Source organism: Vidua chalybeata, chromosome Z, assembly GCF_026979565.1.
Source record: "Vidua chalybeata isolate OUT-0048 chromosome Z, bVidCha1 merged haplotype, whole genome shotgun sequence".
Taxonomy (NCBI): domain Eukaryota; kingdom Metazoa; phylum Chordata; class Aves; order Passeriformes; family Viduidae; genus Vidua; species Vidua chalybeata.
In genome coordinates this window covers 18,724,848-18,751,148 of record NC_071570.1, presented here as the reverse complement: position 1 = coordinate 18,751,148, position 26,301 = coordinate 18,724,848, and the positions used below count along the sequence as shown (strand labels likewise).

Below are 26,301 nucleotides of genomic sequence, written 5' to 3'. Positions count from 1 at the left end.
TTTTTCCAGAGTACACAACCATCCAAGAATTGAAAACACATAATATTGTAAAACTGCCACTAGATGGCATGACTCAGGCTTTTTCCACAGATATCTGAAAATCATTAGCACAAGATTTAGCAAAATAAAGCTGTCTCAAAATTGTTTCTTGAATCGTAGAGTCTTTTGTTTTGTTTGTTTGATAATTGCATTATTTCTTTAATCCTTATCCTTTTCAAGATGTAAACAGGCTTAAAAACAACTAAGTTTACATAACTTAGAGATATTAATATGTTTTGTGAAGCAAAGAAAATGAAAATCAGACAGAGATATAAATGGACACAGTGTACTAATAAGAAAAATAGAAGAGTTCCTAAACTCTAGCAATGAGATCAGAAACCACCCACAGCAGACACTTCACCTCTCAAGCTTCACAAAAGCAGCATGTAAGGGAGATTCTTCAACTAATATAAGGACATCTATCAATACCTACACTTTTGTTCTAATGCACTGGAAGAAAGAAGAAACAACTTCTTGCCTTGCTTATTAGAGATCCTAGCATCAAATGTGAACTCTGTCTTCTTCCACCTTCATCATAAATCAAGTCTAAGGAAATTTCAGACTACATACCCTGACCCCTATACTATTGTTTTAAGTTCACTAAATATTCTATCAAGCTAAGTGTTTAAATACTGCTCTTTTCCAAGTGAAGCAGGCCAATTTGATCAATCTAAACTATTCCTTTAAAATTCAGATTTATTATAAGATATGACTACCAAATAAGGTATGAAGCATCTAGGTTCTCCCCACTGAAAACAACATTACTTCAAAAAACTAAATCCAATAGTATCTAGATACACCAGGCACAATTTGGAGTCCATACTGATTGGACAAAGTAAACAAAACCCCACCAAAAGAATTAACTCAAAAATATAAACATAACATGAATAAGGGTCCTTATTAATTCAACAGATAAATAAGACCACATAAAATAATAATGAATTCCTATCCAGCATTTAATACTATTGCTCTACCACATTATTTGTCCTTTTCACAGCTTTACTTTGTCAGTATTAAATAAACAATAGTTTTAAGGTGACTTGAAAAACCATAAACTTATCTGTAACACCCTCTTTGGGAAACACACATATTAAGATATTGCAAAGCATGGGAATCTATGGAGACAGCTGCATATTTAGCAAGCACATGCACTTCAAGATGTTTTTGTCAAAACTTCTAGTTCGAGTATGGGTACATCTAACTACTATTTTATCCTTTTGTCTTTTATAATTCAGTCTTACACCATCCTTCTCAAAAAAGCAATCAATGCTAGGTGAAAGTCATGCACAGGAAACCCAGTCTCTGGCCTCACGCATGCTGCCCTGCCTACTCACTGCCTGCAGCTGCCCATGGAAAGCTCAGTTACCAGTTTTGAAGTTGGCAACTGAATTCTACATGAAGAGAAAAAGGCTCCACTGAAGTCTAAATTTTCTCAGCTGAAAGGAAAGTTTAACACACCTTTCACCGCATTCACATTAAAATTATCATTCTGTATGTGGATTCATCCCATGGGACTTAAAGGATTTTAAATAAAACTTAGCTGACAAGCTCAGAAGCAGTTTTCTAAAATTACAGGAGAGGCTTCCTACTGACTCTGGCTAAAAATTGGCAGACTCAGCTGAAATAGCACTAGCATATACATTGCATGTGGGAGTATGCACTGAACACAGGAAAAACATGCAACCATGAGAAGACAATGGGTGAGGTATAAGAAGAAACTGACCTACAACGCTTATAATATGAACAGAGGCTACAGAAGACCTTCCATATGGTCTTCATTTTATTATAGATGAGTAATGTAATAGTTGGCTTTCAAAATTAAGATATAGCTATAGCTATAGATATAGATGATATAGATATAGATATAGATTATGTGGATGTTAAAATGTATAGTGATGTTACTGTAATATGTCCTCCCATAGTCCTCTTTCCCCTCCCCCTTGTAATAGCCTTAGTAGTCAGGGCATTTGGAGAAGGCCAGCTTGTTACCAGGAGGTGTGGTATAAAAACACCTGACCTCCACTGTAAAATGCAAGAATGTAATCTCCACCCATGGATGGCAGAGAAAGAGCTGACTAACAAAACTCTGGGAGGGGCTAAGGATATAAAAGGCAGAGCATCCATTTTATAGAGGAGCATGTGACTGATAGTCATGGGGAGTCTCAGTGCTGTGATTTTTACTTATTCAGTCCTTTGCTGTAATTTTTGTTAAGGTTTAATAAACTTTTTAAAAATTTAAAAGTGAGGGTCGTTTCTCACAATTTCAACAAGGAAACCAGTTTCCAAACAGCTTCTCTAAGCCAGCAGTCACCACACACTCTTATAATAAATGGAACAGAATATAAATATATGTACTTTTCTTTTTTTCTGCTTTTCTGTTATGAATTTTGTGACTATTTTTTTTCTCCTTAGCCTTAGCCAGGACTACATTAAAAAAGAAACTCATGGCTAAGAATTTTACATTTCAGGTCCACAGAAGTGATAACTTAAAATCACTGCGCATTTAAAAGTTACCAAACATTATAGCAATATGAAAGCTCCTTAGAATATTACTCCAAACAACAGCATGCAATCTCTCCACTTAGCTGACTTGACTGAACTGAGAACTGCTAATAGAAGCTGGAAAATAACAAAAGAACAGCAACACAACTGGCAAAACTCCCAGATATACAAGTCAAGAAGAGCCTTGCTCAGGTGAAGACCCATCCCTGTAATTATGTAACTTGTATGGAAATCACTAACTAAATAGAGGGGTTGTGCTTGGGAGATTGCTAACACTGAATTCTGTGTCTGAATAATGGCATGGGAAGCCTGGAAGGGCATGCTTGACTTGTGGAATGCCTCTGAGCACCCAGCTTTGTGCAACTTTAAATAAATAAATAATCAATGTCTCTCTTGTGGAATTATTAGCTTGTTGCATATCAGTTAACGAATCTGATTTTTGTGGACAACACTTTGAAGCATCAAATATCAGAAATTACTACTTCACAAAAAAGAATGATGGAGGTGAACAACAGAGCCTCTGAGCACCCAGCTTTGTGCAACTTTAAATAAATAAATAATCAATGTCTCTCTTGTGGAATTATTAGCTTGTTGCATATCAGTTAACGAATCTGATTTTTGTGGACAACACTTTGAAGCATCAAATATCAGAAATTACTACTTCACAAAAAAGAATGATGGAGGTGAACAACAGAGCAACTCATCAGTCTTAAATTACAAAAATTTAGTTTTTAAGATTGCTCAGTCCAAAATAAATATGTTCAGCTATGAAAATTGGGTTTGATTCATCTGCAGCTACACACATCTACAAACTGCAGATAGTACCTGCATGAACTAAAAAAAAAGAAAAGTAGTTCTGAGAATCTGATTTATTAAATAATCTGTTAATATGCAGGAAAGGTCTCCACAACAATTGGATGGCAGCGGACAGAACAACCGTTGCTTAAATGGCCAGTTGCTTGAGAAAACCCAACTCAGGACTGCGTATTTTCCCATATGTTAGGAAACAAAATCCCTAGCATTACAGCAGGACCCAAAAGCTAATTTGTCACCTATCTTCAGCTAATTTATAAAGTATTGATGTAAAGAATAAGTATTTTGATGAGCCAAACAAAATATAGGTTTAATCTAAAAAATTTAAGATGTTTTTTACATCCTAATATTTCTGTAGAACTGACAATACTTTGCATTATTAAGTGCTTTAAAATCCTAATTTTTTAGCTACTGCTTCATTAGACTTCATAGCAATTTCTTACAGAAAAGAGCAGTCTACTCTACAAACCAGCAGAAAATAAAATGGAAGTAAAACTACATCTTTATGTTTACAGGCAAAAAAACTCCAAACACAGGAGAGAAACATCATTTCAATGCTGTCTTGGCAGAGGAACAACTTGAGGGAGCAGAGGAAGGAAAAGATATCTCCAGCTCTTTATCTCTGTCACCTACACATGCTTTATTTGACACTTCAACACCAGATCCTGGTATTAACAATTAATAGCCTAGGGAACAGAAACAAATGAATAATACTCAGTTCAAAAGGGAAGGAGATGATGAAGCTGTTACAAAACAGGAAAATTATTTCCCCTTACCAGAGACAGAAATAGCCTTGAGGCAGCAAGAATGGTATGAGAATGCACAAGTTCTGCTCCACACAGTACAACCAATTTTGACATGAAAAGTAAAAAATTAAATTAATTTCTCTAAAAGAAAAAATGCATATATTTTTGTGGTTACATATTATTTCAGATTTATTCGTTTGAACTATAAATATAACTAATCTGCTTCTTAAAAAACTCTCAAGATTATTTGCCTAAAATAAGAGTGCTTTTCCAGAGAGCTGAGTAGACAGACAATGGTGGTGGTTTTAGAGAAGCTGTGTTTTCCACTGTAGATGAAGAACTTCAGTAATCAGCAGCCAAAGATCAGACTCAGTAGTTCAGACTTACTTATTCACTCTCATCTAAATAGAACATGAGACATTCAAGACGTGATTGGGAGTCATGCTTTAACAAAAAAAAAAAAAAAAACAAAAAAAACCACACACACCAAGACATACCAAATATCACAAAAAAACACATTCACACACCAAGAAGAAATTAGGAACTGGTAAGGTAAAACTCAGTTTTGCTAGAAGTTAGGTTAACTAAAGAACTGATGAAAAATTAGAAATTAAAACAAATTTCATTGTCACTTAGCTCAAAAATTAGACGTCAGTAACCACAAGAACAAAGGTTTCTCCATTACAGGTTGGAAAGCAGTGGCCTTTTGATGCTGCTGGTCACCCAAAAATTTCCAGAAGATACAAGAAAATTGAGTCTTAAAAAAAAAATCTACCCTCCATTTTTTACAGAGAAAGGACATTTGTAATGGAAAGAACTGTTATAATGAAAAGCAGCAAATCAACATGTTACAGAAAGTGGACAGTTCCTACTCTGCCTTCCTTAGACAGCCATACTGTATAAACCAGGGCAGAACCGAGAACAAACCTCAGCCAAATGAACTGCAGTCAGACGTGGCTGGCTGCATACCAGAGGCAGCCTCAAGATGACAATTTTTCTGAACCTACTTGTAAAGATGGGGCATCAGGCAGTCACATTTTAATAAACTGATATCACTCTCACCTGCTGTGAACAACTGGATGAGCTTCTATTGTTTTAAACGGCACCCCTCCCTCATGACTGAAAAGTGGAAATCAGCAGATTCAGTTACACGTTCGACAAGTAAAGCATTATGACTACTTTACTTTGATTGACATACAAATGGCTGCTGTCAACAGTTATCCATGATCAGATTCATCTCCAACGTGCTGCACAAGAAAGCAGAATAGAGTTTCAGTTTAAAGTTGGCTAAACACCAAGACAACTTTACTTACTGTTTACAGTGGCACCTTCTTGCTATTCAACCTGCAGTTGTTTCTACACAGAAAGCACTTCTAAGAGGCAGAAGAATAGGGCAGTACCACAGAACTTCACTGCTGCAATAAAGCTTTCATCTTCCTAGCTGATCACCTTTCCTGTTTGTCCCACACAAACCTCCTTGGTCACCACTAAGACCAAAGGAGTTTAATGTAGCTTCTATTTGTTTGAAAGAGTTACCAGGAAAAAAAACAAAAAAAACAAAAAAAAAAAAAAAACAAAACAAAAAAAAAACAAAAACAAAAAAACAAACAAACAAAAACAAACAAACAAACAAAAAAACCCCACTAAACCAAAATAACAACAGAACAAAAAAACCACATACTCAATCAGGAGTTCAACATTCAGTACATCTGCACCAAAGTGCACTTCTTTTAGAAAATCTCTACAAATATTGCATATGATTTTATTCTTGGTCAGCTTCATTACACAAAACTGATTGCCAAGCAATCCTAAACTGAAAGGCAAATGCAACCAACCACCTTGTCTGGATACATCTTCTTTTTCCTATTGCAGGAGGAGAGATTTGAGAAGAATGCAAAGGCAACTAAGGAGCCTGAGAAGACAGAAAGAATACACAAGCATTCTTCTCAAAACAGATACTACACAAGGGAAAACACTAAGTTTGTCCTTCTCAGCCATAAGAATGACTATTCAATCACATTAATTCTTCTTGCAGCAGACAAGCCTCTAAGTATTGCAAGAACTTAGTGTCAAGCTCATTCGTTTTTGTAAAATCTTGTACCATCATTCAATCATTCCACAGAAATTGTATAAAACCCCACTGAAATAAAAAATAATTTTAGGATACTATTTATTATGTTTATAAAGTTAGCAAGAGTTCTACTACATCTTTCTCATCCTAATAGTACACCCTAACCAATAAGTACTAGTTACAACTGTATTTTCCAGGACACTGGACACAAACATTGATAAGATACCACTGCTGAAAGACCAATCTAATAAAGATTTTCCTACTTTCAGTCACACAGCTGAACAATAAACTTTTACTAAACTGTTGGCTTCCAAATAAGACAATTCAGTTATTATTTTTCATTTGATGAAAGAGGTAAACACAATGTAATTTTAGAGACACAAACAGAGGGTACTTTCAGATATTAACTGAAAAGAGTGTCTGAGCTGAAGGTAGAGCAGCAGAAAACAAAGCAAGTGTTTACTCTCTTAACATAGGCAGTCAAGACATAAGCAACTTGAAAGCCACTAGCCACACTGCAACTCAAACCAAAAAGCTTGGTCTCTCCCAGTCTGGCAAGGTTAGTATTTTGCAGCCAGTGACTTATCATCTATTCTAGTTCAGAACTGGCTCTCTCTCATCAAGTTTAACTTTCCATGACTTGGTAACATTCACAGAAACTTCAGCTCATTTTAGTCAAAGGATCACTAGACAGTTTGCTGATAACAAAATGTTATCACTTCAAGAGGTACAGTATCAATAGATAAGAAACCAAGATAATTTTTGCCCTCACTTGAGTCAGCACAACCTACCAAATAAAATAATAGTTATGTGGAGAGGAAAGAAAAACATGACTGGAAGATCCATTTAACAAACACCAGAAACACCAGAACAAACATTGGAGCTCTTCTTGGAGGTGGAATATCATGCTTCCTGTCTCACAAGGGCAGGTCTATTTAGTGGTCTCATCTAACCTTCCCACCTTCATTCCCATACTTCAGTGTTTGTGATGTGACCAATGAAGCAGAACCTGACAGTTTTTACTTACACATAACTCATACATACCAGGAGGGATTAAACACACAGACATAATGAAAGTTAAGCTGCAATTACAATTAAGAGACAGTCTTGACTCAATGTAAGAAACAGAAAAAATGGACTCTACCTCCCACTAAAGTGGATAGCTATAGGAAGAGCACATTGTGTTGTCCTGGACTTTACTAAGCAATTTCATATAAAGATGCTTGATTCCAATAGATGTCTAAAGCTACCTGGAAAAACCCTAATTATGGTTCACCATACACTTAATATAGACTATGCAGACAAAAATCAAATTACAGCTTCCCTAGAGGGATATTTTGGCAGTGTTCCAGAATGCTTATCAACTACAATGTAATCAACAATCCTATATTAAGTCTCATTAAAGACACATTACCTTGCCACTGGTAATATTAATACATTCCAGAGATGACCCCAAGCTAGGGAACAGAACAGGTATACCTCATATTAAAAACAATATCCCTATAACTAATAAAGCCTAGCTTTGCATATAACTAATAAAAGAGGATGAAAGGGGCATTAAAATGAGTATCTTAGGTTTTAACCTTCTCCTGTCTTCCTCAGGTTAAGTATCTGCTTGACTATACAGCTGATCACTCATTTGTAAAGAATGTGAGTTGCAACAGCAGTTGCTGCATATTTAGCATCACAAGGTTCTATTTTATAGTGAAAAGCAATTTAAGTTATTTTTCTTAACTGGTTCATTTCCTTTAAAAGAAGATCTTGCTGCAGTAATGGTAATTCCAATAACCCTATTTTTGATAAAGTTATTCGTACTTCAGAACTTCAAAGTCTCTATATTTTCTGATCCACTAGCAGTACTAATTGCAGTAACAGAAGAGACCTTTAGAAATCAACATTATCTGTAGTTAAAAGTGGCTGTAGTACAAGATGAAAGCAGTGACTTTGTTTAGAGCACAGCTTGTTCTCTCTGTGCAAGATCAGCTTCCATCTCTTCTGAAAACTACTTTATATATTTTCATTAACAGAAAAGCATTGTCTCCAGGTGGCAATTTAACTTCATTACTAGTATAAAATTAACTAATTATTAACTGCTTTATACGTGCATTCTAAGGAGTTTGTTCTTTCCACCAGAAAAAAAGCCAGACAAACACCTAACACAAAACTACAGTGTCACATTCAGACCAAACGTCACATTAAATTACACTAAGCAGAATCAGATCTTGACTTAACCACCCAGTAAGCTAAAGTGTTAGTTCTTCCTGGGCTGCTTACAGGCAAACAGAAAAATAACACATTCTCATTTGAAGTTGCAATAATTCTTACAAGAAAAAACAGGAAACCCTAAAGTAAAACAGGAAAACCTTACAAATAATAAAAAAATTTCATTAACATAAAGTACTAGTTAGCCTATTAATGCCCCCCTAAATTTTGGTAATGTGCCAAGTGTCCATGTAAGTCTACAGCTTTCCTTCTTCTGTCATGACTCCCCCAATGTCAATTCTTCATCCAGTCTACCCCCAAGCCGAGCATAGTATTTCTTCATGTATTGCAGGACAGCTGCAGGATCCAGAATAGAGACCTACTAAATGGACTGCACAGGTGCACTGAAAGCAGCATGTGTCTCCCAGTCGAAGTTGTAACATTTGACAGACAGTTGTAGTTCCAGCCCCTAGGATGCACACTCCCCATTACAGCTTACTGACATCATGGGGAATTTATAGCTTTTGAAAAGTCTAGCTGGCATGTAATAACAAGGACAATGCACAGTTGTTACCAGATTTGTAACTCCTTCTACCCAAAGGGTCACTTTACCACAAATGTAAGTTTACAGTATGTCAGTGCCTCTAGGCAGCTGTTCATACACACACACTCCCTCCTCCTCCTACTCCAGAGTATTCATGAGCAATCAGAGCACTGGTTGCTCTACAGCAAGCCCACACAGCAGCAAGTGTCTCTGGCTCTCATGACTCATACATTGCCAAAGGAAATCCTGCACAACCACACGATGGTTCAATCCAAAGCACTCAACCTTCCCTTGCACAGTTCTTCCTTCTGCCAGCACCCAGAGACACAGAACAAGAAAAAGCCAAAAATGTTACATGAGGTGTAGAGAACTTCTTTTAAATTACAGGAAGGGAAGTATCAGATAGACAATTTTTCCAGGCTACCAGGAAACTACTTATGTCATAGCTGATCTCTACCTATTGCTGGTATCCTTATCCATTTTCATTTTAGCCCACAGTCATTATACACTAGAAAGTTTTTATCAATTTGTGAACGCTGTTGCAAAAGTTTTTGAAATTTCACATGAATTTTTAAATTACTTTTTCAGATCACACAAACACTTAAGAAATGGTGAGTATTTTTTCATGTTAGAAAGATACCATTTAGGCCAAATTCTGCAACTATTAATATCTAAGGTCAGTAGCTACCAGACCTCACATACATAAACTGAAGAGACCAAGTGCTATGGTATGCTCTACCACAAAACTGATATAGATTTTACCTTCCCAGCATAAAACTGCTTTTTCTCATCTACAGCAAAGACCAGACCTAAAACAAAGAAAACGTATCAGACACAAAACTTTCAGTCAAGGACAAGAGAAGCATGTTTTAGAGACAACTGCGAAGGCAAGCCCTGTGTCCTTGGTTGCCATCACAAGATGTAACCTCAGCTTCCCCTTCTTGCACTTCACCTGTCCTCCTAACACCAGAGGTCTTCCACAAACACCAACACAAAGCAACATGTTATCTGGGTTTAAAAACTAAAAAGAAACTAAGCCAAAATAGTAACCACACTGGACGTCAGTTCTTTCAATAATGTCAGGTGACTTCCTTTCTCTAGTCCAACAGAAGAACACACACACACACACACACACACACACACACACAAACACTGACAGGAATTCAAGGCAACTGTACAAATCCCACTGGCCAAGACAAGCTGCTTTTTGGAGAGAAACTAGCTAACACAGGACCACAAACTGTGTTCCATGGTGCAACTCAAACTATTCAGAGAAAGCACATAAGCCACTTCTACTATATAATCTCTAGTCTTTGTCCCCATGTTGTTTTCATTACAATTCCTTCAGTTGTGCCCTGGCACAGCTACCTGTGATGACGATGACACACATGTAAGATGATGAATCCTGGCTGATTCAGCATGAAAGCCCCATTGCAGGGCACCATGAACACACAGCTGTATAGTCTATCCAGTAACTTCTTGCCTACTTTTCCCTTACAGACCTGAACACCCTCTTCTTCACTCACACACATTACAATCTAAAATTACGAGCACTTTTTCAGTGCTCCAGTGTACACATTCACAACAAGCACTAACTGAGAAAGCAGTTAGGAAGAGTCTTTCACAGTGGAACTCTGAACTGCAGAAGAGAATAAATACAGAGCATGATTTCCAGGAAGACCCTCCTACATGGGACCTGATTTGTGACACTGACATGACCCTATACTTCTGTTTCCAGTTCACAAAAAAGAACAAAGCTGGGGAAACCTGTATTTAGTTTGCACTTCCAGTCCAAATACAAGTTAATGAACTCAGGAGCTAAAAATCCCATTGTTCAAAAAAGTCAAATGGACTTTTAAACAACCAACATTTTTTTTTTTTTTAACTTGGATTTTAAGACTCCTTTGGTGTCACTTGCTGAGAAATATATTCACTCTGAAGCTTAACCATACAGCTTCGGCCATCCCTTCATCTCAGCATGACTTGAAATTACATAGTTCACATTTAGCAGAAGACAGAGCAATTTGGCAAAGCATCGAACCAAGTATGCCATCTTCTAGAAGTGAATGGCCATGAGCTACCCCATATTTTCCAGAGCTATAACCATGTGTGGCTCTTCAATCCAAATCACATTAAAAAACAGACACTGAGCTGCTACTGAATGTCTCTTTCCCAAGGTTTTAAGAAAACTTTTCTTAAGCTCAGTAGACCAAGTGTCAAGTAGGACTATATAGGCAGGTGTATTTAACTGGATTTCTCAGAGCTGCACATGTTCCTCTGCCTAAGATTCTCCATCTGGACATGGCACAGATTTAAATATTCTTTAGCAATATGCTTATGCCACCAAGTCTTACCTTAAAATTCTTTCTCTGGTCCAAACCACACACTTACATTTAGGCAGACTGCTTTGTCTCCAAAGTTTAGTTCCTAAGCTTTTCACACTTCTCTTGAAAAGAAACATAATAATTAACATCTTCATCATCTATTAATATTAATATAATATTTAGACTAAAATGGCTCAAACACCACTCTTCTCTCTCAATGCAGTTAACAGAATTACTTTTCAAAATACTCTTCTTACTGGGAAGAGGCAAAAAAGCTGTACTTCATGAAGTATTCAGTTATGCTACAGTTTATAAAAAAAGTCAAAAAGTACTTAAGTTTCACATCCCATATTATATATTACTTTTCTCAAAATCATTATTTTAAATTGTTTTTGTAACAAATTACTGATTCCCCAAATCAGGTTGGGAGGGTTTTGTTGAAAATGAACTTCAGTTTTTACATGTTTCTTCAGCTCCTTCTAGCCAGCTGAGCTAGAAGAACCTTGAACATCTGTGTAAGATGCCTCACTCTGCTGTTTTTGGCTGGGGTAGAGTTCATTTTCTTCATAGTGGCTAGTATAGGGCTGTGTTTTGGATTTGTGCTGAACACAAGAGCTGATACTATAGACATGTTTCCGTTATTGCTGAGAGGGGCTTACCCACAGGCTTTTTGTTTTCTGCTTTTTGTATTCCAGTTTGGGGTGCATGGGAGGTTGGGAGGGGACACAGCAGGAGCAGGCGACCCAAACTTACCAAAGGGATATTCCAGACCATGTGGCATCTTGCTCAGTATGTAAAGGAAAGGAAGAAGAAGAAAGCAGGGGAGTCTATGGAGTGGTGGCATTTGTCTTCCTAAGTCCCTGTCACCTGTGATGGAGCCCTGCTCTCCTGGCAATGGCTGAACACCTGCCTGCCCATGGGAAGCAGTGAATTAACTCCTTGGTTTGCTTTGTTTTTGAGCTCAGCTTTTGCTTTCCCTATTAAACTGCCTTTATCTCAACCCATGAGTTCTCTACCTTTTACCCTTCTGAATCTTTCCCCAATCTCACTGGTGGGGGAGTGAGCAAACGGCTGCATGAGCTGTCAGCTGGGCTTAAACCATAATATATACCTAAAAAGAGATGGATTTACCAAATCCACAACTGGTAGTTCTACCACTCCACCATATTTCCAGGGCAAGCTCAGGTTTTGCCACAGGACCTTAGAGTAGCTGTTTAACCATAAATTACTATACATACTAAAGAGAGGGGGAAAAAAAAGAAAAATATTAAATAGTCTCGAGCCCTGGAAACTTAGTAAGTTGGCAGAAAAAGGAAAAAAACAAAGAACAAAACAAAACAAAACAAAAAAAAAAAAAAAAAAAAAAAAAAAAAAAAAACCAGAAAAACCCCCAAAAACAACAACAAAAATCCCCACCATCAAACCAAAACACAAACAAACAAATACCAAAACCACAAAACAGAACCCAAAGTGACAGAGCCACAAAGCCATTAAGTTTTACCAACTGCCCCACTGGATTTGACAACAACAGTCCTAAGGGAAAGAATCCAGATAAAACATCTTCATCTTAGTCCATTATTTCTTGGTGAAAACAAAAGTCAGTGTGATATACTCTGTCATCACTATAATCCAACTTCGCTCAACTAAAATTAATCGAAACATTTTTTCTTTCCTCTGGCCTACTACTAGTTACAGACAAGTATTCCTACTCACCTATCCAACACTACACTTTTTAGAAGAACCAGTGCTGCCAAGAATTGCCAGACACACAATTATTTTCAGAAACAGGTTTTCCACTACCCTCTTCTCTGTTTGGATGACAGACTGTCCTCGTAGACCCTCCAATAAGAGGATTTCTGGAGAACAAAAGTGCATGTGAGGTTGACTTCTGGGGATGACAAGAAATCAAAGGAGTGCTGCACATCCAAACACTGGCTTGCAAAAGTTTATATACCACTTTATTGAAAAGTGAATGCATAAGAGTACTGCAATAAAAGCATGATACATTCACTGCATCACAACAAAAAATACCATTGCTACTAAGATATTAAATTATCTTGCCTTAGTATGTGGTAACAGCATCACACTTCCTTACTCCAGAATAAGATGACAAGCAAATCTTTACTTGCTTGATAAGAAACATTAGCACTTGGTGTTTGGGCCTAAGTCCACATGTCTGTCATATTTACTTACTATTGACTTAGCAGAAACCTTTTTTTTTTGAACCTGAGAGGGCTTAGAAAAGCAGAAGGAATTTTCAGCTCTCACAAATTCTCCCATTTCTGACTATTTAAGCAGATACTTGACTGTGGCACACAGGTCTTGGCCATGTCCAGGCTCTAATCAGAACACGTACTAACAGCAACATGTATCCAATTCTCAGACTGCTTCTTGAGTCTTTAGCTGCACAGTTTTGCTCCTTTTTCAAAATGAGAGCAGTGATCTATCATTTCTGTTCCCTCAAATATAGTACTGTTTCTATTAATCCAGAAGAAACAGCATTTGTTGAAATTACTGCCGACTAGATGGACATGGTGTGCTGGGCAGTATTCCTGCCAACCTGTCACCAACAACTGTGACCTTATCTCTACCTCCTGTGCCAGTGTCACACAGGAAAAGAAAGCCATACTAGTTGCAATAGCAAGGGAAGTTCCAAATATGTCCTTATGGTCAGGCAAGCTATGAGAGATTTACTTAAGACAGGAGGCACAAGATCAAACATGTCTATGACCTACTCCTGTGTTGAGTCATCCTGGTCCATGCTGTGAAACTAATGTATGGTCTGCCAAGAAGAAACCAAGTTCCTTTTCTCTTTCAACACACAACCACTTTGCCAAGAGAGGGGCCCAGCAAGAACCTTTATCCAAGCCAAGGCATCAACTTCTGACAGTTTCAATGAGCTCATCTGGTCTAGAGGTTTTTCCAAGCATGCTGGCACCAACCAATATGTCAGCAAAAGAAGAACAAACATTTGCAGAACCAAACCTGTTTACACAAAGTCATAAATCTCACATGGATTGACTGGAACTACAAGAAGAAAACCATCCCCCTTTAAGCTTACATATGAAACAGAACTGTCTTTCCATCTAGGTTGTGGAAGAAACAGAACTGTCTTTCTTGAGTTGTGGATGGCTCAACCCTGGCAGTGTTCAAGGCTAGGATGGACAAGGCCTTGAGCAACCTGGTCTTGTGGGAGGTGTCCCTGCCTTGGGTGGGAGGGCTGGGTCCAGATGATGTTTCATGTCAATTCAATCCTTCAACATTCTGTGATTCTACAGTGGCTGGCAAGTTTTTAGCTACAATTACCAAGGCAATTATACAATTTAGAGCTGTAATGACAGTAACTTCCACTGCTCCAAGGAAAGGTTACATTAAAAGATATTGGATGCTACTTCCCACACTAGAACAGCAGCAGTTCAATATACAAAGAGTACCCAAAACCTTAAGAAAAAGCTAACTCTTCCTTTTGATTATACTGTTTTCCATTCATATACAAGTAAGCATTTAAGTATCACCACCTCACACCTCTCCTCTAAGGAAAAAAAAAAAAAAAAAACCACACAAAACCAAAAAACCTCAAACAAACAAAAACAACCCAAAAACCAAATCAAACCTCAGAAAAGAAGTAAAAGCAAATTTACTTCCCTTTTAAAAGGGAAGGTACATAGCTTTCCCAGTTTACATCAGCTCTGCCTCCCTAGGAGGCACATGGTGCTTTCTACAGTGATCCCACCTTTTCTCCTATCTTCTGTACCTTTTTATCTCTTGCTCTGAGGAGAAACAGCTCACAGGTTAATATTAAGTAAGAAAATTTAATTGGAATACTGCATATTCCTTTTTCCCTACAATAAATCAATAAAGACATGGGGTTTTTTACCTAATCAGCTTTCAAATTTGGCCTCAATCAACCAAGGAACGCAAATGTGTGACTTTAGGAAGCAAGTAAGAAATGGAAAAACGCAAAAAATAGAAGTAAGCCATCTCAGAACAACATAGGTAATATAAAATTGAAGTACATGTCCTTATTTTGAATAGTAGTCACAAGGAAACACAGATCTCTCAACAGGTACACCTATAAGTAAAGCTAAGTTTTGTTTGAACTTAAGAACTTCAGAATCTTGGAAGGACAGACAGCGACCTAATTTTGTTTAATAAAAAAGAAACTAGTAGTCATGTTTAGTTTTCCATTTGTGCTTCTGAAATAGAATAGTCCTTATCTTAGATGCAGATGTGCTCTGACACTAGGAAAGACCAACACAGAAGTAGGAAAAACAGATGAGCCATGTGCCAAAGCACAACACTTTGGAAAAAGCAGACAAGAGGAGTACAAATTTTACATTCTTCAGCTGACTAAAGTGTTTTTCTCAAGGAAACAAAACCATACAAGTCAGGTGAGAATGTTTAAAAGAAAAATTATCCTTCAAGAGAAAGAACCCCCACTATGCTTCCCAATTCCATATTTCCAACACATTCTAGTTTTTAAGGTGAAAAAGGCACCACAATAGCTTGCTTCCAGTTTCTCAAAGTCTCTGTGGAAATGCAGCTACTACCATCTCTTACCACTGAGACTGCAGAAGAATCCTCAGCATAAACAGGAGCAAGAGAATAGCCAGTGTGGCACATTCTATAATTTAATCTAAAGTGCATTATTATATTAAGCTACTAATGTAAAGAAGCATACCACTAGGAGGTTCTTTCATCATAAGTGCAGCAGCTGCTGCAGCAGTGGATGAAATTCTTGAGTACTTAAACCAAGTACTAACCGGCTTTTGAATTAAAGACGATGCTGGTTTCATTTGAAATTAGCTCTGAAGATAAACTGTCCAGGCTGGTAAAGCCAGCCTATACAGTGTTTATCCCTGCTTGGGCAGTTCAAGAGAGTACAACATGCATCATAAGACCTTCGTTACCTAAATTTTCCTTAATAGCTTAGTTTAGAGATGAGGCACAGATAAGCTGAATTGGCCAAGCTGTCCTTAATACAAGCCTGTCATGGCTTGTACCTACAACTAAGCCAGCAACTAAATACCACGCAGATGCTCTCTCACCCCATCACACCTCTCGTTCCCCACCCCATCCCCCCCACCCCCCCACCCCCAGCAGGGCTGTGTTTGAACCTTGAGGCAGTCAGTTTCAGGTGTACTTGACACCTCTCCAAGCAAAAGTGAACTGTGGCCTACACTCTGCTGCCAAAGGGATTGAGAAAAATGCACTAACAATATCAGTTGTGGCACCACTTGGCTGCCTTTGACTCCAGCTGTCATTGAAGTCCCAACATGTCCAGTACAGCAGCACTTAGAGGTGGCATGACTTCAATCAGGCCACAAGAGTCTACTGTCAGATTCCACTCTCCCTTAGACTTGACTGCTTATATGGTGCTATCAGAGGGTAAGTGGGTCCTGCTGATCACTCCTTGGCTCTGGAGTCGACTGATCAGCTTCTGGGTGAGAATCATGGTGTCTCTGCTGGTCCTAGGCAGAGACAACAAAAACCCACTGGTACCTTTTAAGCCCTTGAAATGTACTCTCCTGAGATAGCCTGTGCCAAGGATGCATAGGGCCTCTGGGGCCATCGCAGTAAGGTGCTTTTGTCACTCATTCCCAGTCAAGTTCACTTCAGCCTCCAACAGTCAGCTACTGGGATGCCCTTGTCACTCCAAAAGTACAAATGAGTTCTTTATAGCTTGAGTCTGCACTGGTTTGCTAGAGCCTTACACACCCATGGGTCTGACATGCTAGGTCATCAGATCCACAGAGTCTAATAAATATGGTTGCCCCTCTCCTCCACCTGGCTGGAGCATGGCCCCTCCACTCCTAGTCACTCGACTGTCCACTTACTTCATATAAAGAAAATGAGATTAGAATTTCTTTCCCAAAAATTAGGAGTAAGATAAGACCTTCCACTCTGGTAAACTGCCACTGGAGACTGGAGGAACAACTTTCCTGGTAAAAAAACCTTTTGGGATTTTTTTTCCCTACAACTCAGGTACCAATGCCTCTAGGGTTGAAGATAGGTTTTCTATCCCACTTTCTCACATCTACTCTGTGATCCCTCAGATAAAAACACACAGCAACCCACTGTGTCTACCCTCTACATCCTCTCTCTTGAGCAGAAGAACACTTACTCTTAACAGCAGAGATACTGGCCAGTACAGGTGGGGAGTAGGATCTATCTTATTTTTTTGTTGCTGGAACTCCTGGAACAGTTTTTCCCATTTCTCAATCAGTTTTTCCACAGCAAAGTCCATAGTGACTCAGTATTGCCAGAGCTGGCAAGCCACCTTACCCACCATCACTGCCTCTTTGTCTCACCAGCTACCCAGCTTTGTCTCATTACCACCAATAAACTCGCACACAACAATGGTGCATGGTGCACTCCACTCATAATACTACCCCTATCCATCATGCACACTGGATTTCACCTGGATCTGTGAGTAACTGCACATTGTTTTGGTCATAATAAATCATCTCTAGCATGGTTGATTCCCTCAGGTACTGGACATGGCGGTCCACTAGTCTGGGTGGCATATAACATCACCCTTGAAGAGCTACCTCTCACACTCGACAGGAGTCCCCTCCAGAGGACTCCCTTGTTAATGCCCCCTTCTGTAGAAAAAAATCCCAGCTGCTTCCCTACTCTAAAATTCCAGGCTACTAGCCCTGTTATTGCAGCACCAAAGCAGGCAGGTAACAAAGTGCTCATCTGGAGGATGGGTGAAGTCTCTTCATATATTCCACAGTTCACTCACATATAAGGTATTGAATTGTTGTCTCTTTTCTGTCTTTTCTTCCTGCTCTTGCGATAGCCCTGCTTCACCCTACTTTACTATGAGCTGACTTCTGTGTCCATTTCTTCTTGTTTATAGGAGGGGCTGATACCTGTAAGGGTTGCTCCAGCTGCAATGCCCATCAATGGAGTTAGAGACTGTCACCTTCTTGACATATTTAAAGATCTTCTCTTCCTCTGATGGTTCTGAGTAGGACTTTCCCTTCATGAAGCCATACTGGCTCTGACTGATACCTGCATTGTCCTTTGGATGTTTTTCAGTAATTCCCAGAATAATCTTCTCCACACTTCTACTGGTCACTGAAGTGAGACTGAGAGGCCTGTAGTTTCCAGGATCACCTTCATAGTCCCTTCTCTTGGAAAAATGTTAGCCACAATTGCAATTGACTGGTACCTTTGATATCTGTTAACATATCACTTAATGCAAGGGAGGTAGCATTGAACTCCTTACTCAGCCAACACCCTAATTGGTCTAATTGTTTCAGCGTTACTCCTGTACCAAGTTGTGGCATCAGAAGAGCTGTTTGGATTCTTTTTGAGGGACCCCAAGGTATAAAATTACCATTACAGTCTGCTTTATAGTGATGAACAGATTCTCCAGATTCCCAAGACCATTCAAAAGTCATTGAAAGAGATCTTGTGATGAATGACATCAGCCAGCTCTTTTGAGTACTTGTGGCTGAATCCCATCAGGCCTCACAGACTTCTGGGGATTCAGCTAGTTTTCATTCTCATAGCCATGGTCCTCCAGCTCAGGGTACTGGGACATGCTTAGCCCATTTTCAGTGTTGACAAGAGAGGCAAAGAAAGCATTAAACATCTCTGCCTTGTCTATGTCTCTGTTTGTGAAATGATTGTCCTCGTCCTGTAATGGGCTAACATTATTTCTGCACTGCCTTTTGCTACTGACATATCAAATAACAAAACCTTTTTTTTTATTGTTCAGGCAGTCCTGGCCATCTTCAACTCCAGCTGAGCTTTGAACACACAAATTTTATCCTTACAATGGGGAGCAGCATCTCTGTATTCCTCCCATGTCACTAATACAACAAACGCTTTTAAAAATTTGTTCTAACGTGTTATAGTCAGATTTATTATTACCTGAACTCATCATACTTTCTATTTGACACGAGAAAAAGGTTTAACACCAGTCATCAACCAAGTATCACACAGCTACTCATTTGCTCTCCTCTCTTGCCAGTGAGATGGGAATAAGATTGGGTGGAAAAGATAAAATCCATGGGCTGAGATAAAGACAGTTTAATAATTGAAATAAAGTAGAATTAATAACAATAACAACAGTATAGAAAGGGAGAAAGAGAAAAGAAAAAACCCAAGAGAAAGAACCAATCCACAATACAATTTCTCCCTGCCTGCTGACTGATACCCAGACTGTCCCCAAGCAGTGATTGGCCCCTCCCAGCCAGCTCCCCACAGTTTATATATTAGGCATGATGTTCAAGATCATGGAATATACAGGCCACTCATCCTAGCCATGCTCCCTCACAGCTTCTTGTGCACCTGGTTGCTGGTAGCGCATAAGACATTGAAAGTTCTTGGTTTAGGGTAAGCACTACTTAGCAACAACTAGAAATCACTGTTGTTCAAAGGATGCTCATACTAAATCCAAAACACAGCATAGCACCAATTGACTCTATCCCAGAAAAAGTCAGGACAAAAGTAGAGTTTACCACAGCAAGGGCACCAAATCACCTTCAGATCTGTAAATAATCCTTAGTCTGGCTCCCTTCAGCCAAGTAAGGAATTCTTTTAGCATCTAGATGCTTCTTAATCATAAATCTTTCTGTCTAGCCACAACCGTCAGATACACAAGGACCCTGACTGGGTTTGTGGGTTATTTTTTTTTTATTGATAGGGAATCCCCAAGTAACCAATTAAGCTGGCTTTAGGACTTTGAAAAACCAGGGCAGCAAAGAGTGAACTTAATGGGAAGCAGATCTGGCCCGCTATTTTAAGTAATCTTCAGACAGTGAGGGGGGATGGGAAAAGGGTGGATGGGGAGAAGAATTAAAGTTTTGCTTGAAGACTCTCCAGTGGCTGGGAATGCTACAATGTCCTTAAGTGTATCTGTCCTAGATTTCCAATCCATTCCAAAGGAATACCAGTGTGAATTCTTTTAGGTGGTGAATTCAGTGTCATATAGCGGTTTAAGTGTTGATGGTATATCAGGTTTGAGTTCACAACTGGCCACACCACAGGTGAACACTTTGATCATATAGTAATCAGGAAACTGCTTCCTAGCAGAGAAAGACCACAAACACACTTAAACACCACAGAAGCAACACTGCACTCAGGAAAATCCTGAGTTTAACAGCCATTTGTTTTCCCAGATGGCATACCCATAACACTATCTCATTTATACAGCCTCTTAGTCTTAGGTCTCTAGTTCCTCTTGGTGGGTTTCTTTTCCTTTAAATAAAATAAAAAAAAAAAAAAACCACCAACAGACTAATACACTTATGTTAGTTAAAAAAAAAATCAAGGATTTATTTATACTTCATGCCATTTTCTTGCTGTTTCCACTGGAAAGCCACAGCTGCAGCCAATGAGACATAAATCAGGTAAAAAAAAAACAGACAAAATTGTCAAAAAACCCCAAACAAACAAACAAAAAGAAAAACAAAAACCCAAACAAACAAAAACCCCATGGTATCTGGCACTCCTTGAGCTGCAAGAAGCATCAGGAAAAGCACAAATTTCATTCAGGGACAGACTACAGAAGGGGGCAGCTACCTGGTACCTTACGCTTGGACTTTAGAAGAAAGGTTCTTGCTGGTCTATATCCTGTTAAGCAGGAAACAACTTCAAGGTTTAGCTTAACATACTCCTCTTCAAAGCTTCAGGGGCGAAGAAGCATTCACAAGTCCCTGCAAAGCAAAATTCTATGCTAAAAGCTATGTTCATATAGTACTAAGCATGCACACTTAAATCAGGAAGCAGAGCTCCCATCTGCCATGTTCTATGTAAACAATACTATTTAAATGCATGTAGCTCATAAAAAAAAGGCTTATAGGTGTTCTGCTACCTCTGTATCTCAGCATCACAGCCACTGCAAACACAAAAAAAAAATGCTAAGACACTTAAAAACAATTACCATGTTCATAAAATCACAACAAGCTTATTAGTAAAGAGACTACACTGAAACCTGTAGGCAAAGACAGTCTACAGTAGTCTAGACAACTTCTATTAGAAAAGCAGTGACCATCCCCAAGATAACCATGTGCCCTTTCTTCCTGAACTCTGGAATCTTACCAGGAAAATCAAAGTACTTTCTGCATTACCACTGCAGGTCTGTTTCAGACTCCAAAGAATCAAGCACTAAGCAAATCAAGCACATGCAAAGAGCATGAGGTCTTTTAGGTTTATACTAAGAAAATTTTACACTTTTTGCAAGATATTGCTCAAATAATGCCTCTTTCCTGGGCTTTTATGCCTACTTTTTCACTTTATTTTTTTGCATGGCAGCTTCTTTTTCTCAAAAAAGCATTAGCATTTAACACCGAACTCAATTAAGTATATTCTTTCCTACTGTTCATACAGAACAGCTGGGCTACAACAAAGTTGCTGAATACCTGTTTCAACAGAATTCCAACTATTTGCTTACTGAGAGAGCTGCAAGAACTAGTTAATAACTTTTTTCTCCCTCCTCTGGAAAAAAATCTCAGCTTCGCAGAGATTATCATTTTGCAGTGATTCACTTTGGTATACAATGAAATTCAACAATTTCACATCCTCTTCACTGCTGCCACATATAACCTTAGGAAGTAGAAACTTTCACAGCACACTCTGAAATACAGGCTAACACATATTGCCATTCCCTAATCAAGAACAAGCTAATTCCACTGAACTACACAGCATAGCAAGTCCTATGTAGGCAATAGTCACTTGCCACATCGTACAAAATACTGCCACATCTCAGACACTGGGCACTGAAAAAATCCCCAACCTATTAAGTACTCATTCATAAAGTGTCTTCAGCAAAATTTTGGCAGATTTGCCTTGCCAATCTTCCTGAAGAAGCTGCTGGATGCACGCATAATTCATTCCAGACTGTGCAGTCAAAAATCAAGTCTATATTACCACACGCGCCTGCCAGGACTGTGTGTATCTGTGTTTAAAAGCACGCTCCAGTTAAAACTATCTCAGTTTGGCAGTACCATTCTCAAAAGTTCATCTAGGACAATACTTTCCAATCACCAGTTTCCGAGTGGTGTTGTCAAGGAATCCTACTACCGTGTTCTCCTACACTGACAGTGTAACAAGGAAAATCTTCAAGCGATCGTTTGAAAGGATTTCTGCCTGGGCTGTTCGAAGGACCTTTAAAAAAACAACGGTGAAATTAAAAACGCATCTTACATAAACTACAGCTCTGACCAACTGCATTTCCCAGGCAGAGAAGGTGCCCATGCAAGACCCCACGCACACGGGGCCCTCTCAGACACCCGGACAGCGAGGCCTGGCTAATGTGCAGAGCCGTGGGTCGCCGCTGCCCGCACACCTGTCCCTCGCCTCCGCCCGCCGGGAGGGACGCACACCGGAGCGGCGGCGCGGCACTCTCGCACGGAGCAGCGCAGGAGCTGGGTTTAAAGAAAAAAAATAATAAAAAAAAAATTTAAAAAAAAAGGAAAAAAACAAAAAAGAAGACTTGAAAAAGAAAAAAAAAAAGCAAATTAGGGGGATGCGGGAAGGGGCCGCTTGCGGCCCCGCTGCCAGGACAACTCTCCCGAACTCCAGGCGACGGACTCGCCTCTAGACCGGCGGTCAGGCCTGCCCCTATCCTCTCCGGCCGCCCGCCCATCAGCCCCCACCGCGGAGGAGGTGGGCGACCGGGACGGCCGGTGCAGAGGAGCCCCTGCCCGCATCTCCCCCGCCGGCGCGGCGGCGGCGGGGACGGCCGCTCGCTGCCCTCACGCCCGGAGCCCCTCGGCAGTCGCCCTCCGTTTACCTCCTCGCCGCCGCCGCCGCTCTCCTCCGTGCCGTTTCCTACGCTCGCCATGTTCCGTCTCCGCTACCCGCCGCGAGAGATCTCTACAGCCGCCGCGCGCCGTCCGCTGCTCACAGCCCAGTGGCGGTACCACCCCACGCCCTTCCCGGCCGTCCCCGCTCAATCCGGCCCGGTCTGGCCCGGCCCTACTACTCCCGCCCGGTCCGCCCGGGCCGTGCTCGCCGCCTCCTCCCGCCCCGGCCGCCCCGCCGCTCCGGCGGCCGCGCCCCCTCGTTTGCATGACAGCACCCGCCCCAGCCGGTCGCGCCCCGCTGGCCCTCGGCGTCCGCTCCCGCCACACCGCCCGTGCTGCCTCTCGGCTGGGGCGGCATGGGATGTCCCGGAGCCGCTGGACCCGGGAGTGGTCGGAGAGTGCAGCTGGACGGGTCGGAGCAAGCGGAGCGTCGTCCCAAACTCATGCCGAAGCCCCCGTCCTTCCCCCGTCCTGCAGCCCCACTTCCAGCCACGCTGGGGTTCGCGCCACCGTGAGCGGCTTCACTGACCGAGGTGCCGCAAAGCTTCCCGCAGTCGTTCCCGCGGTGTCCTTTCCAGTGCCCGGGTTACCTGAGCGGCAGCCCGGGCCGGTTCAGCACACCTGAAACAGCGGTGGCGGTCTGTGCCGGGCGCCAGGAGCCTCGGCCGGGATCTGCCGTCTGGCCAGCTGCTCCAGGGAAGGGCAGCGCGGGCTGTGCGGGTATGCGGAAGGGCCTGCGTGCAGACCCTGCCTCTCCGATGCTGTCAGTGACCTACAGGTATTCAGTATCTGATGTCCGGGAGAAACTTGCACTTCAGCTCCCAGTGGCCAGGCTCTGGGGAAGAACGGCTTCATCACCATGCCGGCTTTCGCTTGCAAATAAAGTCCACAAAATAGCTCTCTGAGAACTCTTAAGAGTCCCCCCACCTCGCCTTGTCCTGTCTTTAGTTCACAGTATCATAATGCTCTTTGCTCAAAATCTATCAATTTCCACTTTTCTGTATTCTGTCAGCTGAGGTTAATGCCAACTAAAAGGCAGGTAGCATGATGCCCACTTCCTACTGGTTAGTTCTCTGTCACAGCCCTTGTTAAAAATATATATGTAGTTTTGATAGTCTGGCTTCCATTAGAACCAGAGAGAGATTACCAGAGAAAGAGAATTGAACAGATTCAGCTAACCAGGAGGAAGATAAAGTCTTAAGAGCTTTTTGCAAGATTTGGGAATATAGTCTAGATAGGTCCTTAAGTCTAAGAACAGGCAGAAGTATAGGTTTTCAATGCTGACAACTGAAGTGTCCCTACTAATCTTAGATAGACTGCTCTGCTGTATATGCTATTTTTACCCAGCTCAGCTAAGTAAAAAGGGGAACCTTGCATAAATATGCTCATCTTTCCTGCAAAATTCAGTTAGGGTACCACAGACACACTGTTCTCCCATTCTCATATTGCACTTGAATGAGTTTCTTTACTGGCAACTTGTTGGAAGATACTCCAGTGATATTAATATTTTCCAGGATTGAACTGAAGCACATGAAATATACCAGTCATGCAAAAGCAGAAGACAGGCTTATACATGCTTTGTATTTGACTCACAGTACAGTCATGTCTGCCTACATCAGCTCCACCTGAAACCTTTTTTATGCTGTTCACAAGAATTATTCTGCAAGTTATCATTCTCTTTTGAAGACATTATTCCATTTCTGTTTTTTCACCTCAAAGGCAATCCCTTTGAGGTATCCTTTAGCTTAAAGCAGCATACTACCTCAATTTCAAACCCAGATTTTAACCATCATTATTATTTAGCAGAATACTGTGGGATATGTATTATATGTGTAGGGTAACAATTAATACATAAGATCTGGATGAGAACTAGTTTTGCCATTCAGTAGAAGCCACCCATCTAAGCAGTTATGCACTAGCAACAGAGAATAAAAACGTAGCATGAACATGATCACTTAAGTTCTTGTAGAAACTGTTAATGTACTATAGCACCAACACTTCTGAAGTTAGGTTGGGGAAATCCCATTAATAAGCAGAGTTTTAAGTCATGCGTGGTTACTCTGTGTATGGGAGACGTAACTCCATGAGTTAAGGTACTCAGCAAGCTCAAGATCAAGGACTAGTTCATTACCATTTTGTCAAAATTAGCTCTTGATAGGTTTCATTTATATTATTGTATTCTCTCTTCACCACCAAGTCCTTTAGTTCACTTATACTCTTGGGCACATTGAGGGTAATATCAATGGCCTTTCTCCAGTCAGAACAAAGATGTGTACTAAAATAATTGTGGAGGAGATGACTGTATCAAATCATGTCTGATCAAGGTAGCTAAGGCATGAAAATTATTACTGAAGTCTGAATACAAGCCTTGGGAATGGCAGAGCCATTAGTGAGTTTTGCAGTGCTTGCTTTTACTAAAGTCATTTAATAATGTAATAGTAGTCAAACAGTCAAAAAGGACATCTCAAAACCACACCCCAATTTGCTTTAATCTAGTTTAAAAATTCTTCCCCTTCTCACTTGAAATGTAAGCATTAAAGAAAATCTTTGCCAATTCCTCTCACGGTTTTCCATTTGTAAAAACAAAACCAAACCTATCACTTCTGAAGGAATATGAACAAGAATAATAGGTCTTAATCCTCTGAGAAGCCTGCAGCAGTTCTCAGCCAGCTCTAGTTTCTATTCATTTGACTGTAGGTGTCTTGCAGAAAGAATTAGGAAGATTATGAGTTGATTACTAATCCTTCAAAGAATATTCAGGGAACATTCCAGTGGATGTGTTGAAAGATTTTGCTGTGATCTGACAGAAGAGGCAAGACCTTGAGAGTCTGTTCTTCTCTGTCAGGTATAGCTGGATAGAATTCCCGCACAGAAAAAGCCTACGTGTTTCCCATTTTCACAGCCATAACTTGCATGCTTCTGTGTGTTAACAGTGTTTGGACATTTGATAACTCTTCTAGTGTAGCCTTTCACAGTATAGCTATTCACTGTGAATTTATCTCATTATAAGAATTCATGGGACAATTTGGAAAAAGAATATCTTTCTTTTTTTATTGTTTTGAGCTTAAGCAATTAAATTCAGATCTTACAAGGATGAAGAGTCCTATTCTGCCCCTTATGATTAGGTAATATAGAAGAATAAAATCCACCTCAGTATAAACACTTGGTACTGATACAATTTTATTGAGGACTAGAAAATAATCTTTGAGAATAGGCTCTCTGTAAAAGAAGCCTAGGAAACTGCCCTAGCAGTCCTTGAAACAGCTACAGTTGGGTTACTCTGTCTTAGACTCAA

At 40.2% G+C, this 26,301-nt stretch overlaps 1 protein-coding gene across 8 annotated transcripts in view; it reads right to left on the bottom strand.

Annotated features, from left to right (window-relative positions):
* Window positions 1–23,148, bottom strand: part of TTC39B (tetratricopeptide repeat domain 39B) — a 78,932-nt gene extending 55,784 nt beyond the window's left edge. The window contains exons 1-4 of one of the 8 annotated variants that reach the window (XM_053931715.1): window positions 22,994–23,056; window positions 22,405–22,625; window positions 20,782–20,915; window positions 11,272–11,363 (exon numbers count right to left, since the gene is read on the bottom strand). Coding sequence is in view for 1 of the 8 variants with exons in the window: in XM_053931714.1 (XP_053787689.1) it covers window positions 22,994–23,044 (51 nt within the window). In the remaining 7 variants the exon portion in view is untranslated. Of the gene's footprint in view, window positions 1–5,162; window positions 5,188–11,271; window positions 11,364–15,118; window positions 15,134–20,781; window positions 20,916–22,245; window positions 22,366–22,404; window positions 22,626–22,993 lie in introns of those variants that run through there. The other 7 variants (XM_053931716.1, XM_053931717.1, XM_053931718.1 and 4 more) reach the window with 7 other exon arrangements.
* Window positions 23,149–26,301: the final 3,153 nt, after the last annotated feature.